This window comes from Podarcis muralis, chromosome 1 (assembly GCF_964188315.1).
Source record: "Podarcis muralis chromosome 1, rPodMur119.hap1.1, whole genome shotgun sequence".
In the NCBI taxonomy this organism is placed as follows: Eukaryota; Metazoa; Chordata; class Lepidosauria; order Squamata; family Lacertidae; genus Podarcis; species Podarcis muralis.
Window position 1 is genome coordinate 40,614,167 of NC_135655.1, and position 16,562 is coordinate 40,630,728.

General features: G+C 42.4%; 1 protein-coding gene across 1 annotated transcript in view; it reads right to left on the bottom strand.

Annotated features, from left to right (window-relative positions):
• Positions 1-16,562, bottom strand: part of FMN1 (formin 1) — a 118,065-nt gene that overhangs the window by 65,286 nt on the left and 36,217 nt on the right. The window contains exons 4-5 of the mRNA XM_028722014.2: positions 4,840-5,537; positions 1,609-1,759 (exon numbers count right to left, since the gene is read on the bottom strand). Of these exons, the coding sequence (XP_028577847.2) occupies positions 1,609-1,759; positions 4,840-5,537 (849 nt within the window). The remainder of the gene's footprint in view (positions 1-1,608; positions 1,760-4,839; positions 5,538-16,562) is intronic.

Genomic DNA, 16,562 nt, shown 5'->3' on the forward strand with positions numbered 1-16,562 from the left:
ATCCTACTCTCTATACATTTTTCATTCCGTACATGGGACAGCCATCAAGTTTGCTACAAATACAATGGCTTTAACACCTATGCCTTGCCACAAAGTGTGAATGACAGGCATGTTTACTAAAGCATGCACCTGGGAGCCCTGATTGGCTACAGCTCCACAATGTGTTATATAAGTGTTTGTGGTTGTATGCCTATTATTCACATTTTATGTGTGTATGTGGTGGGAAATATCAGTACAATATCAGTGCACCTTGGCAACACGATAGTTGTGTAAAGAATGAGTAAAAAAGATGGGGGAGGTAAAGGATCCTTGGACCGTTAAGACCAGTCAAAGGCGACTATGGGGTGCGGCGCTCATCTTTCTTTCAGGCCGAGGGAGCAGGTGTTTGTCCACAGACAGCTGTCCAGGTCATGTGGCTAGCATGACTAAACCGCTTCTGGTGCAACAGAACACCGTGATGAGTGCCAGAGCGCACAGAAACGCCGTTTACCTTCCCGCCGCAGCGGTACCTATTTATCTACTTGCACTGGCGTGCTTTCGAACTGCTAGATTGCAGGAGCTGGGACAGAGCAATGGGAGCTCACCACCATCATGCAGATTCGAACCGGTGACCTTCCAATCGGCAAATCTGAGAAGCTCAGTGGTTTAGACCACAGTACCACCCACATTCCAGATTCTAGGACCCCATTCTATGATGCCTGATCATTAACTGAACTTCAAAGTGTACAGACATATTTATTTAATGCTTTCAAGAAGAGAATTTTCCCAAAGTGGCTTAATATTTGCATATATACTCTGATGTGAACTAGGTTCTTTGGGTGTGGGTAGAATCAACCCAACAGATCTCCATGCATTCACACACTCAAGCTGGCTATCAATGAGAAATGAGTCTATTAGCATGTAGAAGAAAAGATGTCTGCTCTGCCCTGTTACCATGCTCTTTCTGTATTGCCCCAGCCAGCAGCAGCCTTTGTGGAGCTGCGAGGTCACCCTCCTGACACCATTGTTGCTGTAGCTTACCTGGACAGGATTTGGGTAGGGAAAGATGGTGGATGGGTCAGGGCTACACAAGGACACTGGTGGAGCAGGCCAGTGTGCCCACACAATCTCATCCTCACTGCTGCCCTCGCCTGTACCAGCCCCATCAAATTAAGCTGCAGTGACATCATTGTGGGGAGGATGGCTCCCCACCAGCACACAGATTGCTCCTGGCCCCAGCTGAACATGAATTGGGGTCTAGGCTTGTGTGTGGTGCTAATGTTTATGCTCTGTTTTAATGGAGTTCTCAAGCCATTAATAAGAATGTGACAAAATTCCAGTATGAATAGCCATAGTTAAGTACTTAATCCTATTGTCAAAGCTTCAAAGCAAGTCTGAAGACAATTCAATCCCAGGTGTGAGCAATCATTGAAAAGAAAAATCTCATCCTAAACAATGACAGATTATTTGGGGCCACCACATATAAGACCTGTCATTTGAAGATCCTTTTGTATTTCATTGTTCTTGTTGTATTATTGCAAACTAAAATGCATATAAGAAAGATACTCAATAAAAACCTAGATTATTATTATTTAAAAAGATTAAGTTAAGGTCGCAATGCAGTGATACCTTTTTGGCTTTTGTTTTCTTTTCATAAGACTCTGCTAATGGCTTTTTCTTTTCCTGAGCTGTTTCTTTGGAGAATAAGTATTCAAATTCACTGGCATCACATATGTCAGGCTCTTCCAAAGAATCCCACAGAGTTGGTGCCGTGTTTTGACTAAAATTGGGAAAAGGCAAAATAAAATTACCACAATGTCTCTTTCAAAGTTACTTACTTACTTTACCACATATTTAAAACTCCATCAATATTTAGTACATCTGCCTTTGGACTGGCCTACTATTTAGAAAGAAGTTCCATACCCAAATATTTATACTGCTCAATACACTGTTTTGTAATCCTGTCTTCCCCTACATGGAACCTTCCACATGTTGCTGGACTGCAATTCCCATCATCCCTGACTAATGGCTATGGTGTCTGGGGCTGATGGGAGTTGGAGTCCAACGACATCTAAAAGCCATCAAACTGGGGAAGGTTAGCATATTCAATGTGTTTTTCTCACCGCTGCATAGATTGTGTAGCTCTTCAATACACAGATTGTGTATTACTTATTATTTTAAGCTATTTGCATGGACTCAAGATTGCAGGTGATCTGACAAGTATTCTGAACATATACAAAATAGTGGGGAGGGGATTCTAGGCAGAATGCAAGCACAACCTAGCCAAATATTGACAGTATCTTCCATATTCGCCTCTTCATAGTAATATTACACTTAGTATTACCACTGAATGGTGACATCTATAATTTTAAAAACAATCTCATTTTAATGTTTCATTCTCCGTTTTCAGAATCTTTAGTAACAAAAGAGATTAGATTGCTTTTCTTTGACAACTACAGATTCTTAATAAGAAAATTATCTTTTGGTTTTATTAGTAGCAGCTGGTATTTTCCCTCCAGCAGGTGTCACTCACATGACATTATATTCCTACTTGTCATTTCATATCAAGACTCACCTTTCCCCCCTGCTAAATTCACATTAAAAATAAAAAAATCAAGGCTCACAGAATAAGCAATATTCAGAAATTAAAGTATCAGACCTGGACACGTCTTCTACAATGCAAACAGATTCGAGTAAACCAGATTCGAGTAATGCAGATGAAGAAAATGTTATGAATTCTACTTTTAATATAGTACCACATTTAGTCATAGAATGGTGCTTGGGCTGTATCAACTGATTTGCTGACGGAGATATACTCTTAACCAACTTCCACAACAGATAGAAAACAGAAATTTGGTAATGGGGGAAAGACATTTTTAATGTCTCTCCCTCAACATTTGGGCACATAAACCTGGTTCAGACATCTTAATCCGATCCTGGCTTCCTATCTTGGTTTGTCAGCAGGGATCAACCCACGCTTTCACAGTTTGGATACCCTTCCTTCCTTCCTTGGAGGTTTTTAAGCAGAAATTGGATGGCCATTTGTACTGGATGCCTTAGCTGAGATTCCGGCATTGCAGGGGGTTGGACTCCTTGCTCCCCTTCCAACTCTAAGATCCTATGAAAAAATAGCGGTAGCCAAGACAGAAACACTAAAGCCAGACACACACAGGGAGGAGGGAAGGGGAGTAGAGAACTCATGCGTACAGAAAAAAAAGAAGTTCCAAATAAGGATATGGTGTTATTGCTCTTTGTTATTTGATCTCTATGAATTCATAGTCCAGCCTTTTGTCTTCATCAAGCTAAGCAAAGAACAACAAGAAGAAAAAACAGAGAAAGTGGGCAGGCAAGGGCAGGAGAGCTGCCTGTCTAGGGTGAGCGGGAGGACATTTCATCACAAACTTAGGGGCAATACAACAGTCATCACTGCACTTTAGAATGCGGACCCTACATCAACTTACATATAAGGCATTCCTTTGTATAAATTCTAGGAATTTTGCTATGCAGTAATCAGTACTTGGTGGAGAGATGTATTTCCAGGCAAGTAAAACTATGTTACTTACTGACTTGTGCTTAGATTGTGCTTAGCTAATTAGTAAAAGTTATGTCACTTAGGTTCCTGCTAACTCGATGGGGCTTTCCCCCCTTTCCTCCCAATGTGCCTCACCCAAATCTACTCTGGAGCAACAGGTGAGACCCCAGAAAGGAGCTTGGGCAAGCAGAAATGCTTGTGCTGATTGAACAATAAGTGTGTGACACTGAATTCCTCCCTGGGACTGAAGTCCTGTGCAAGTCAGTGGGGATTATTGCTGAGAAGGCATGTACAGCATTGTGTTGCAAAGCCCTGGCTTTTGATGATGCCACTAAAACCAGATCCATTACTAGGGAAATGTGAGAAGTGTTGTTCTAGCCTAGAGAGACATAACACCATTTCTCTTTCTAAGCAAAGTGCAGGAGCTAGAACCAAAGGTTGGTGGGCGGGGGGTTGGCTAGGATTGATCACACATCCACTGTTGGGGACATGTGTGCCGTCTTGCTCCCATGACAGCCACTGCGTGTGACATTGGCATGCCTGTAGTGTGCGCACATCACACTGGCATGCCCATGGCATGCTGACGTCACTCGCACACATTGCTGGTGCATGCTGACGTGCCACATGCTGTGTGCAAGCCACATCATCACATTGCACACATGGCGAAATGGAATCTGGGGGGGGGGGCAGCCCCTTCATTTAAAATTTGCTCAGGAACCCAGGGCTCCCCATAGTCGGTGTTTGGAGCCTATGTTTGGGGCTATCTGCTGCCACTGCACAGGTATTAGGCCTACAATGTGGTTCATACAGAAGCAGGCTAAAGTTGACTATCTCAACTCCACTAGTTCTTTGTATGTACCACTAAGCTGCATTTAATTGGCATGGCAGGAAGAGCAGCCAAGCATCTGAATGGCAGTGATATAGGCTACTGGAAAGCCAATGGACTTCTGCTGTGTCTCAGGCCCTTAAGGATTATCATATGAGCTAATCTGATGGCAGAGTATCTCTAGGACCAAGTTCTTTGTAACTCATGCCTCTAGCAGTACTAAAAATACTGCATGTCAAGTCATATTACTCTATTTGTGTGTGCCACAGGGCACAGTTCTGAACAAGAATGTTAGCTGGATTATGGAACTTTTGAAAAAGGCTACTCCCTAGCAGTAAACCATCCTATTATTTTTTTTAATCTACATTTCAAAACCTGAGTTGAGTTTTTTAAAAAAAAATATATTTCTGCAATGTAATCTCTTTTTGCTTTAGTTGATCTTGAAATACTGCACACAGGTTTCCACTATACGTTTCAAAATAACAGGGAAGCATAACTTTACCTGCTGTCTTGTATTTGTATTCTGGTCCAATAAAGTGGCTTCATAGGACAGGCAGGTTCGATGGCAGGCTTTCGAGGACCTTGGCTTGATGACAATGTGCTGCTGAAAAGGAAACTGGATCCAGGAGGTGGTGGTGGTGGAGGAGGAGGAGGAGGACCTGCTCCTGATGGAGAAAATCCTGGTGGGGGAGGTGGAGGAGGCGGTGGTAACTGACCTGCAAAAGCTGCAGGAAGTGGAGGAGGAGGAGGAGGAGGATGGGGAGATCCCATGCCTGGTGATAATGTTGGGGGTGGAGGGATTGAACCAGGAAGAGGTGGTGGTGGTGGTGGTGGTGGAGGAAACATCTGAGATACAGCACTCCCTGAGGCATGGCCATTATTGTCCGATGTGAGCGAAACACTATTATTCAAACAAGGTATAGTCAGCTTTTTAGGTATTGTTTGGTTATTTTTGACTGTCCGGCTTTCATCTTCACTTGGCTTTATAAAAGTTTCTCTGTCGGTTTGTATACATACAGTTCTGTATGTCTTTGGTGGGTGATCATCTTCAGTCGACACACAGGCATCCTTTGCTTCCTCGCTTCTCCTGTATAATGTATTTTCCAGTTCATTTTCCAAATTTGCAATGACTTCCTCAAGCTTTGCTATGGATGACGCGTGCTCTCCTCGAATATGAAAGACCCTGAGTTCAAACTCGGACTGTGAACAAATAATGAAAAGTCTCCGTTTAAGAAGTATAACTGCAATTGCCATGAAACGTACAGTGCAAGACTGTGCTTGCTTTCTCAGAAATAAATTCCACAGAACTCACAGGGACCTACTTAGTATGTATAACACTGCAGCCTTAATTGCCTTAGTTATTGCATGCAATGCCTGCAATCACTTATAGTGACACTGTCTTATTACCTAAGAGGGAAAGTAGGTCTGACACTAGGGCTGGGCAATATCTGTTTTTCAACATTATATATTACCAGTGAAACATTGTGATATATATCATTGTGTATATAGAGGCACTGGCTGGCTTCACAGTTTTTCCTGCATTGTGATTTTTGCCGGCCCCTGCTCTTGTGATTCGCTGCCTCCTGCAGGAGACAGGGGAGAGTTGAGCCGGCAGAGTTAACAGGGGCTGCAGGAATTGAGAATCATTGGCAGGCTTCACAGTTTTGCCTACATTGTGATTTTTGCATAACAAAACACACACATCATGATTTGCGATATATGGCCTGGTCAAAAATTATGAAACCGATATATCACGATATGGACTTCAAACCAGATTTAGATGATATATTGGCCAGCCCTATCTGACTCACATCAGTGAAAAGCAATACAAGTTACACGTAAGCTAAGCTACATAAGAACCTAAGAAGAGCCCTGGCTGGAACATACCAGTGGCCTATCTAGTCCAGTAACCTGTTCTCACAGTGGTCAACCAGATGCCTATGGGAAGCCCAAAAGCAAGACCTGAGCACAACAACACATTCCCCATACCTACAATTCCCATCAACTGGGATTCAGAGACATACCACTACATAAGCACACTTTGACAGACAAATTCATGGAGGATACGCCCATATCTTAGTACGTAACTTAGTTATTGTACACTGTTGGTCCTGCCTTTTTTCCCATTTGAACTACTTCTATACCAGTGATTCATGCCACTGACTATTTCCATTTTAGGAGTTAGCAAGCGGGGATTCAAGATAATTAACAGTGGTGTGAAGAAGCTGCCTCCCCTGCTTCCACTGTGGGGCTGTTAAATAGTAGGAAATCTGGTAACACTGTGGGGGAGAAGCTGCCATCATCATAAGAACTGCTGTACGGAAGGGACAGAACAATCATTGCTGTCACTGTCTCAAGCCTGGCCTGTTTTTTTTGTTTTTTGTTTACATTTTTAATGTATTTTATTTTTAAAAAAGAAAAAAAGCCCCCCAAAATCATGACATTCAAGTTGGTTATTGAATTTTTCTGTCACACTCTGTGTTTCTGGGAATTAACAGAAATTGTTTATTATTCATTTAAACCACACACCAGAAATGAGACTAAAAATCAGGCTGGAGAGTGACAAAGAATACAGTGGTGCCCCGCAAGATGAATGCCTCGCAAGACGAAAAACCCACTAGACGAAAGGGTTTTCCGTTTTTGAGTTGCTTCGCAAGACGATTTTCCCTATGGGCTTGCTTCGCAAGACGAAAACGTCTTGCGAGTCTTGCAATTTTTTTCCGCCCCCCCTTTTTTCTAAGCCGCTAAGCCGCTAATAGCCTTTTAGCCGCTAAGCCGCTAAGCCTTTAATAGCCGCTAAGCCGCTAATAGCGCTAATCCGCTAAGCCGCTAATAGGGTTGCTTCGCAAGACGAAAAAACCGCTAGACGAAGAGACTCGCGGAACGGATTATTTTCGTCTTGCGAGGCACCACTGTAATCTGAAGGGGACTTCATCAAAACAGAGTATGAGCAGCCCTGAAAGGGAGTTATCAGGGAAGGACCCTTAGTACCTGGATGTAGAAGATCAACAAAGTCTGGCCTGTCTTGGGAGATCTTTGTGCACATTTGCAGCACTAGTTCCCAGGCCCTAACCGTTGCTCTTTACGGAGAAGGCAAGGACAAGAATGCAGCAAAGCTTGTTGGGACTGCTGGGGCGGGGGGGGGGGGGAGGATGCAAGTGGCAACCTAATATACCTAACTCTCATCATCATCACTCGCTTCTTTGGTAAACAGTTTGAGGTCCACATACATGTGTTAGCAATAGCCATTTGAGGATAGATTTTGAGGAGGGGAAAGGTCTGCAAGCCTATTTTCCTGAAAGACAAGTTAGTGTCTACCATTGGTAGAGAGACCCTCCCCTTGCTTGTGTAAGCTGTTCACCCATCTACATCCTGGGAGCAGTCTCTACTTTGTTTTTATTATACCATGACTACTGAAAATAAAACACACTCTCCCAAAATTAATATGCAAACATGAGTCTTCTTAGTATCTTTTATATGGGGAATTAGACCTTGCAGGGGTCAGTTTTGAAGTTTTATTTATACAAGCATATAGTCACGTATGTGCAAATGGTTTTTGTACTTTGTAAACTGCTTGGAAGCTTGTGGTGGCGCTGTGGGTTAAACCACAGAGTCTAGGACTTGCCGATCAGAAGGTCGGCGGTTCGAATCCCCATGACGGGGTGAGCTCCTGATGCTTGGTCCCTGCTCCTGCCAACCTAGCAGTTCGAAAGCACATCAAAGTGCAAGCAGATAAATAGGTACCGCTCCGGCGGGAAGCTAAATGGCGTTTCCGTGCGTTGCTCTGGTTCGCCAGAAGTGGCTTAGTCATGCTGGTCATATGACCTGAAAGCTGTACACCGGCTCCCTCGGCCAGTAAAGTGAGATAAGCGCCGCAACCCCAGAGTTGGTCACGACTGGACCTAATGGTCAGGGGTCCCTTTACCCCTTACCTTTAAAGTAAGTAAGTAGGTAAACTAATGAAGAAAATGGTTTCACTGCTCAATACCAGAAACATGAAGTAATGAATTGACAATAAATTTTATATATTTACCTACAAATATTTTTCAGGCAAAGGAACAAATTTAGGGGAGAAAGAGGTTCATAGACTCTTCTGGCTTATTGCATGATATTCTCCTTCTTTTCACAGCTGCTTCTTTCTTTACCCAGAAACAGCAATAACACACTTGGGCTGTCACACACTTCACATTAAATAACAACAACAACAATACAACTTGTGCATACCCCCAAAATTGGTGGCCTTGAAAAAACAAAAACCCTTGAACAAAGAATACATTTGTTTTAAATTTCAGCAACTACAATCAGAGGCTTAACAATGAAAGGATATTTGGAAGAACCAAATACTGTATGCCAATTTGCTTAAAAATCAAAATTCCTTTCTCGAGACACCTCAGCCATCATAATCTGTTTCATATGCTGCATTAATATTGTCTTCAAGGACAAGCATTTCATTTTATTCCCAATGCATGGACTGGGAATAACATAATTCAAGACATGACACATGCAAAAATCCCCAGGACACTAAAATATTTGTGTTGTTTAAGAGGTGTCTATGGAATCCAAATGTGCATGTGAGTGAATGAGAGATGCAATTACATGTAGGAGATGTGGCAACGGAAGATTAACAGAAAGCGTAAGGTTACCAAAATACTATTCGGGGGGGGGGGGGGGAATTGCGGAAGCATATATATTATATATGGAACTGCTTGATTTAAAACATTACATACGCAGCAGTGGATCTGGATCTGGACTTCTAGAGAGCAAAACTCCAAGTACAGAATATTTGCAGTGGAGAACGGGCAAAATGATTTCTTCCAACTCCTTCTTCCCCTTTGCTCCAGAAGGGCTGGAGAGCATTCTAGTACAGTGTGGGAAGTAGCACCTGGGGGGCTGCAGTTGGAAGGGCGAATCCTCCACCGGGAGTCTTCAAATTACAGTCATACCTTGGTTTTAGAACAGCTTAGAACAGCTCCCAAACACCGCAAACCCGGAAGTGACTGTTGCATTTTGTGAACTATTATTGGAAGCCGGACATCTGACTGGGCTTCCGCGGCTTCTGATTGGTTGCAGGAGCTTCCTGCAGCCAATCAGAAGCTGCACTTTGGTTTCCGAACGTTTCGGAAGTCAAACGGACTTCCAGAACAGACTCCGTTCAACTTCCAAGGTATGACTGTAGTAAATGGATGGAGTCCTGCTGGTAAGCAGTCCTCTACCTTGCTTACTGGCTTCTGGGAAGGTCGTGCAGGGGTCCTGGGATGCTCTCAGAAGCCTTGTGCCCAAAGGCTGGTAAGCAAGGCGCCACCTTCCTTACTGGTCCTCTGGGGAGGATGTGCAAGGGCTCTGAGAGTGTCCAAGGGCCCTCAAGTGACCATCCCTGTGCCTGGTAAGCAAGATGGAGGGCTTAAAAAGCTCTTTCTGTGGCAGGCTGTTACTCCTGGCTGGCAAGGAAGAACCGTAGGGGGGAATAAGTAAAGCAATGCCACGAAGTCTTCTGCTATGCTGAGGTTCAAGATAACCCTTCTGCTTTTCAACAAGTCTTCACAAGTCAGTGACATTAGTGGCTATTTTCAAATGTACAGCTATTAATTCTAATGAATGAGACTTGATTCTCTAGCAAGAGGTAGAGGGAGAGCAACACCCTAGAATGCACACTTTATTTCAGCTGTTGCCTGGGAGAGGCAATTACAATGAAGTTCTATCTTGAGAAAATCGTAGCGCCTTAATATTAATGAGTAGGCTTCTTGCATCATTAATCTTACTGCGATCTGACAAGTTTTGTGTTAAGAAGTGGGGAGGGGGGAAACCTAAGATAAAAAGATATGCCAAACAAGTTGTAGCAGCAGAAGGTTCAATGGTGTGGTCAAATGAGAGTGGTTGGATCTAATAAGAACACGGTGTGGACTAGAGGGTGATTGTCTCTGATCTTGGAGAATGTTTTTGGACACCTCGCAGCTCTTTTATTGCTGTAGCTGATTAAAATGAAAAGCCTCACAACTAAAATGTTCTTTTTGATGAGGTTTTCTTTCTTTTTTTTACCATGAACTATAGACCTTGTAGTCCAGTGGGACAGAAACCCTTTGATCTTCAGCAGTCACATAAATTCAAGGTCATAAAACAGCGTTGGATTGGATTTTATTAGTGTGGCTGATGCCAGACTTGTAGAGTTGCCATGCTTCTGAGGCAACCACGATCCCACCTTCCTATTCTTTCCATCCAGGTTTTTGTATGTGAAACCACATTACTATTTTTTTGCGATCTGAAAAAAACAAACACCAGAAAAGAAAGGCGAACTGGCAAGAAGACTTGTGGATTAAGCCATAATTTTTAAAAGCTGGTATTAGAGAAGAATATGCCATTATTCAGCGTACGTTAAGTCCATGTTTTGTCAGCCAAAAACATATATGCAGAAAACAAAAGTGAGCATCAGGGAATGAAGTCAATACATTCCTGGTTCAGCTCTGAAACTGGTCCAGTTTCATTCCAGTTCAGGTCAACAAGTGGTCAGGAACACAAATATAATAAAAGACACTCCAATTTCTAGTATAATAGACCATTTATATCCATACAAGATACCCCTTTGAGACACTATATGTTGTGGTTGGACACTACGCATCCCAGTAGTATTTAAAAACAAAAAACAATGGATTGTATCAAAAGGTGGCTTTGCCTTAACAGACAGCTCAGGTAAGACAAGACACCCTAGTTTTATCAATTCCAGAAAACTCACTCATTAATCATTTGTGCTATTTCCCCTCTACCACATTGCTTCCTTTTTTAATAATGCTTGTTTTGGATGAGAGGACTTGTGAATATTCCATAGAATTATTTACACATTTTGAACAGTGTGAGTTGCAAAGGAAGATAACAGAAGTAATATTTAAAGAAGGTCCTAAGCCAAGAATTTTTTTTATCATTATGATTGCAATTAGGCAGTCTCCAAAACATCACTACAGCCATTTCTATATCTGGATAGTATTTACGCTGAAATACATATGGATGGGGAACAAAGAGGCTCCTTGTTGATTTTACAGTCTTCTCTTACTGGTTCCTATGAGGGTTTTTTGTGCTTTTTAAACTGCCTGTCTATTGTTTCTGTGCTTTTTGCAAAGACAGGACGTTTGTTCAGACCTTACTACCTATGGCAAAATCCCAGCTGATTGAAGTCTTGCAAGCCCGCAATACCTTGGCCTCTAACCATGGAGAGATAATGCCAAAACCAGGCTGTTCCACATTTATTTGACTGTAGTATCTCTCTTGATACCAGTGCCAGTGAAGAAGCAGGAGGGAGGCAGGGAGTTACTGCAGTCTAATAAACTCAGCACAGCCTGGATCAGACCTTCCTTTCTCTCCTGCAGTGAGGGGATGGGAGGGATTGCCCAAGAACCTGAGACTCTAGTTTTAAGTTTTAAGAAACAATTTCCTCTGAGCATCAAAGAACTGAGAGAATCATGTAAATCTTCTGAAGATCTTGGAGCATACCACAGTTCTTGCATTTATTCAAACATGAACTGGAAGAAGAGCCAATACATTGTATAAAAACAATTATGCTTCTATGTTCCTAATAGTATCAAGATGTTTAGTATATGCCTTCCATGGCAAGTAAATATACCAGACGTGTAGTCACGCAAGCAGTTTAGCTTTCAACTTTGATAATAAGGAGATTTGTATTGAAACTTTATTTCAAGCGTCAAAAATACTCTGCAGTAATACAATGCACCAAACAGTTTATGATTCCCTATATATCTGAGTGGCCTTATAGGCTGTAGCAATTACATGAGATGGGTTATTTTAATCGTTAGTTTCTTTGCTCTTGATTCCTTACAGTTCTTGTGGGTGCATGTAACTTTAAATAGCTATAAGATATAAATTATCAGTGATTATACACAAAATCCTCCTGCCAACCTAGCAGTTCGAAAGCATGTCAAAGTGCAATTAGATAAATAGGTACCACTCAGGCAGGAAGGTAAACGGCGTTTCCGTGCGCTCCTCTGGTTTGCCAGAAGCGGCTTAGTCCTGCTGGCCACATGACCCGGAAGCTGCCGGCTCCCTAGGCCAATAAAGTGAGATGAGCGCTGCAACCCCAGAGTCGGCCATGACTGGACCTAATGGTCAGGGGTCCCTTTACCCTTTAAAAGGTAAAGGTACCCCTGCCCGTACGGGCCAGTCTTGACAGACTCTAGGGTTGTGCGCTCATCTCACTCTATAGGCCGGGAGCCAGGGCTGTCCGCAGACACTTCCGGGTCACGTGGCCAGCGTGACAAGCTGCATCTGGCGAGCCAGCGCAGCACACGGAATGCCGTTTACCTTCCCGCTGGTAAGCGGTCCCTATTTATCTACTTGCACCCGAAGGTACTTTCGAACTGCTAGGTTGGCAGGCGCTGGGACCGAACGATGGGAGCGCACCCCGCCGCGAGGATTTGAACCACCGACCTTTCGATCGGCAAGTCCTAGGCGCTGAGGCTTTAACCCACAGCGCCACCCGCGTCTCCCCTTTACCTATACACAAAATCAGTGGAGTTTCTCATGGAGTTTATAAGTGCTGCACAGTGACATATTCTTAATTCCAGTTACGCCAATGGCACCGGACATAGGGAGCTGGTTCCTTGTGTGGATAGTCCCTACACAAAAACAAGAGAGCGTGTGGTCACACAGAAACAACTCTCCTAGCCTCCTGCCTTTGTTAGAGGACAGCAATGCAGGCAAGACAGTTCCTTTCTTACTCTAACCAGTCCTTTTTCCTGGGGGGTACTCAAGGGTACTGGCAACTCCCCCTGCACTGGTTAAAAGTGTGGCACTTATTATAACTACTTCATGGTGAGTACCGGCACTTTTTTTTTCTAGAAGAAAAGCACTGACTCTAACTATTAAGTTGGGGGAACTGGATTTATGGATCAAGTTTTTAAAAAGTGTTATAACTATGTGTAGTCACATTAATAGGCATTATTAATGACCTGCTGAATCTTTTCCAGTTTCAATAAGCAACTGATATATGCTCAAGAGATGATTTAACACCTTGCCATCTAAAATGGGATGGCACATCATAAAATTGCATCCCTGTTGCCGAATAATGAGATATAACACAAGGTATTGGAATCAAATAAGGCCACAGCTTTATTACAGATGTCAGAAGTTTGGCATAGGCATTGGGTACCACCACTGACTTCCGACCCACCTGCCAGAAGTAAACCCTGGGTTACCCCAACAGCGGGGTGGGGGATGGAGTGACGCTATGACTTACATAAAATAGGAGTGCCCCTTGTGGGATCGCCTGTCTTGAGGAGTACATACCCTCCAACATTTCTCCGATGAAAATAGGGGCATCCTAAGGAAAAGTGGGACATTCCAGGATCAAATCTGAAACCGGGACAGCTTCTTTAAATTAGGAATGTCCCTGGAAAATAGTGAAACTTTGCTGTGCCCTTAGCCCCCACCTGGGCATTAGGACAGAAGCAACTCCTCCCAGATTCTTTTAACCAGATACCTATTACTCAAAGGGGCAGGCAGATGCTAAAACCTCCCCTCCAGCTTAGCAGCCTGAAATTACCATTGGAAGAAAAAAAGGGGGGGCTAAGAGGGGCTTTTCTTTAATCATTACTAAATACCTTGAGGGAATTTCCAAAGCACAGTTAATTTGTGTTTGTTTTTTGTTTCAAAAGCAAGTTATTATTATTTTCCTTGTTAGTTTGAACAAGCATCAGCAAAGAACATATTTAGTTGTTACACCCTGTCACCTGCAGTTTAGTTCATAAGGTTCAATGTGACTAAGGCATGCCATTTGTGCAGCTTTAAGAATAGGAACTCTCCAGAAATAAAACATCCAGCAATATTCCAACAATAACAAAGCAGAAAAGCTCTCTCATTGATATAAACAGATGCAAGAAAGAAAGGGCCATGAATCAGCTTAAGAGAATTGTTGATCACTCTTATTCTATTACCAATAATCTTCTAACACTTCTTCCCAGAAGCTCAGGGCCAAACTAGATGCACACTTAACAAACAGCAGGCAGCAACATGTATTGATTTCCTTTAACTAATTACAGGAGATGGGGAGCCACTGTGAATGCAGTGCAAAGGAAAGGGGAGGGTTACCTCTTTATTCTTCCACTAAGACTGGAATGGAGATAGTTCCTCCATGTGGCTAGCAGCTATGCAAACGAAGTCCCTATTTGCACCAAAGCAAACAGGCCTGGAATAAGATTTATATTAAGCGGATGCAACTTCCTAGTGGCACAGGACGAGGATGGGAAGAAACACAAGAGGGAGCTCTTTGTGTGTGTTTGCCCACATGCTGCACGAGTTGCCAGAGGTCAAAAATAATATTTCATCAACAAGCACAACTAATTCACATAGGTAGCTGTGTTAATAGTGTATTCAGATGTTTGGTACTCAAGTGTTATCAAATGTGTAAAAGGAGATTCTGAACATACATACCGCACCCAGGCGCTGATACTCCCACCAACTAACTTCCCTGACTGCGGTGTAATTCATTTCAGGTCAACAAGGACCTACATACATATCAATGAAGTTTCCCTCCCTGTGGAGGGAGCGCAGATACATACATTTGTACACACTTAGACCACGTTCAGACTGGTGGCAATCACATGCTGCTAGCACACATATCAGTATACAGAAGGTTGTGGCAGTCCATGTGTTCTAGACACCTTTTCACATGTTCAGTACTGAAAACCTGAATGAGTCTACTCTGTTACATCAAAAACAATAGTCTTGTAGAAGTTTAAAGACCAGCACAAGCTTTTGTGGACTGCAGCCCACACACTTAGTTACATAAACTGTTATCTCCAGATTAAATATATTACACAGGTATAGATAAAATTATCAAAAGCAGGAGCAAAAGACCAAGGCATGTGGGAACTGCAACTGGCGATGCTTCCGCACAAAGCTAAAAAATATTCAGGAAAAGTAGAGCGACAATTGTCAACAACAATAATCAGCAACAATAACAACCTTCCTAATTGTGCTATGCAAATTCATGGGATACAACAGCAGCAAGCTAACTAGATGAAGTTTTGATTTAGTGCAATGGCTTCTTTGTAGGAACCAGCATTGTGTTTCACAGAAATGCTGTACATGCTTTAGGGTAATTTTGCAAATAGTTTCATCAGCTGTAGGGTTCAAAGAATCAAGACTTCATTTGTATGCTGATTACAAGACTCATATGATGTATACATGTGGATGAAACCACATGCAAAGGGCGTGTACTTTTCAAATAAGAGAGGAATTTATTATGAACTACAAGCTGAAAGACCTTCAGCAGCAGCAACACGTGATGAAATACTGAAAAAGGTAAAAAAGCTCATTAGGTAAAAATTGACTTGGCGACCTCGGCTGCAGCTTTCGACTTTAGTTAAGTTTCAACAACCAAAAGTTTTCTTCAAAATGTACATGCTGGGCTCAATGGAAGCTCTCTTACAAATAAATTTCAAGTAAAAAAACGAAAAGGAAATACTCGAGGCATTTCAGACCTTTAATTGTGATTGTCAAAAGTATTTGTTTATATAAAATATGGAAAAAGTCATTTTAAAGAGCAACTTGCTTACTTAAGAGAACTATAATGCTCTACATCCAAAGAGTGCCAAAGCTGCAATCCTATACCCACTTACATGAGAGTAAGTCTCACTGAACTCAATGGAACTTAGAATCTTAGACTCATAGAATCATCAAACTGCAGAGTTGGAAGTGACCCTGAGGGTCATCTAGTCCAACCTCTTGCAATGCAGGAATCTCGACTGCATCATCCATGCCTTAATTATGAAAATGAATGCTCAGTGATTTGAACTGTAACTGCACGTGTCATTTAGATTAAAAAATAATAATATGGCAATAGGCAAGCAAACTTGCAAAAAGGCAAGCAAACTGCAAAAAGTGCCCCAAGCTAATTTAACAATTCTGCATTCATGTGCAAGCCACATTTAAAATATTTCCAAGTAGTCCCATCATTGCCTTCCTGGAGAATCCCTCTATTTGCACAAATTATCCCATGTAGACATAGCTATTCACTCCCTAAACTCTTCGGCAGAACTGCCACTTTAGTCTGTTTCAGATTCTGCTTTGGTTAGGGTTTACAATAATTGCTTCTAATTCTGTTCTACATGCTGTTATATACATAACACATATATATCTCCATTGCCAAAAACATGATTACACAACTAGCCTGGCATATAAACAGGCAGACCAGCTGGGGTATTTCAACAGAGCTAAAGATGT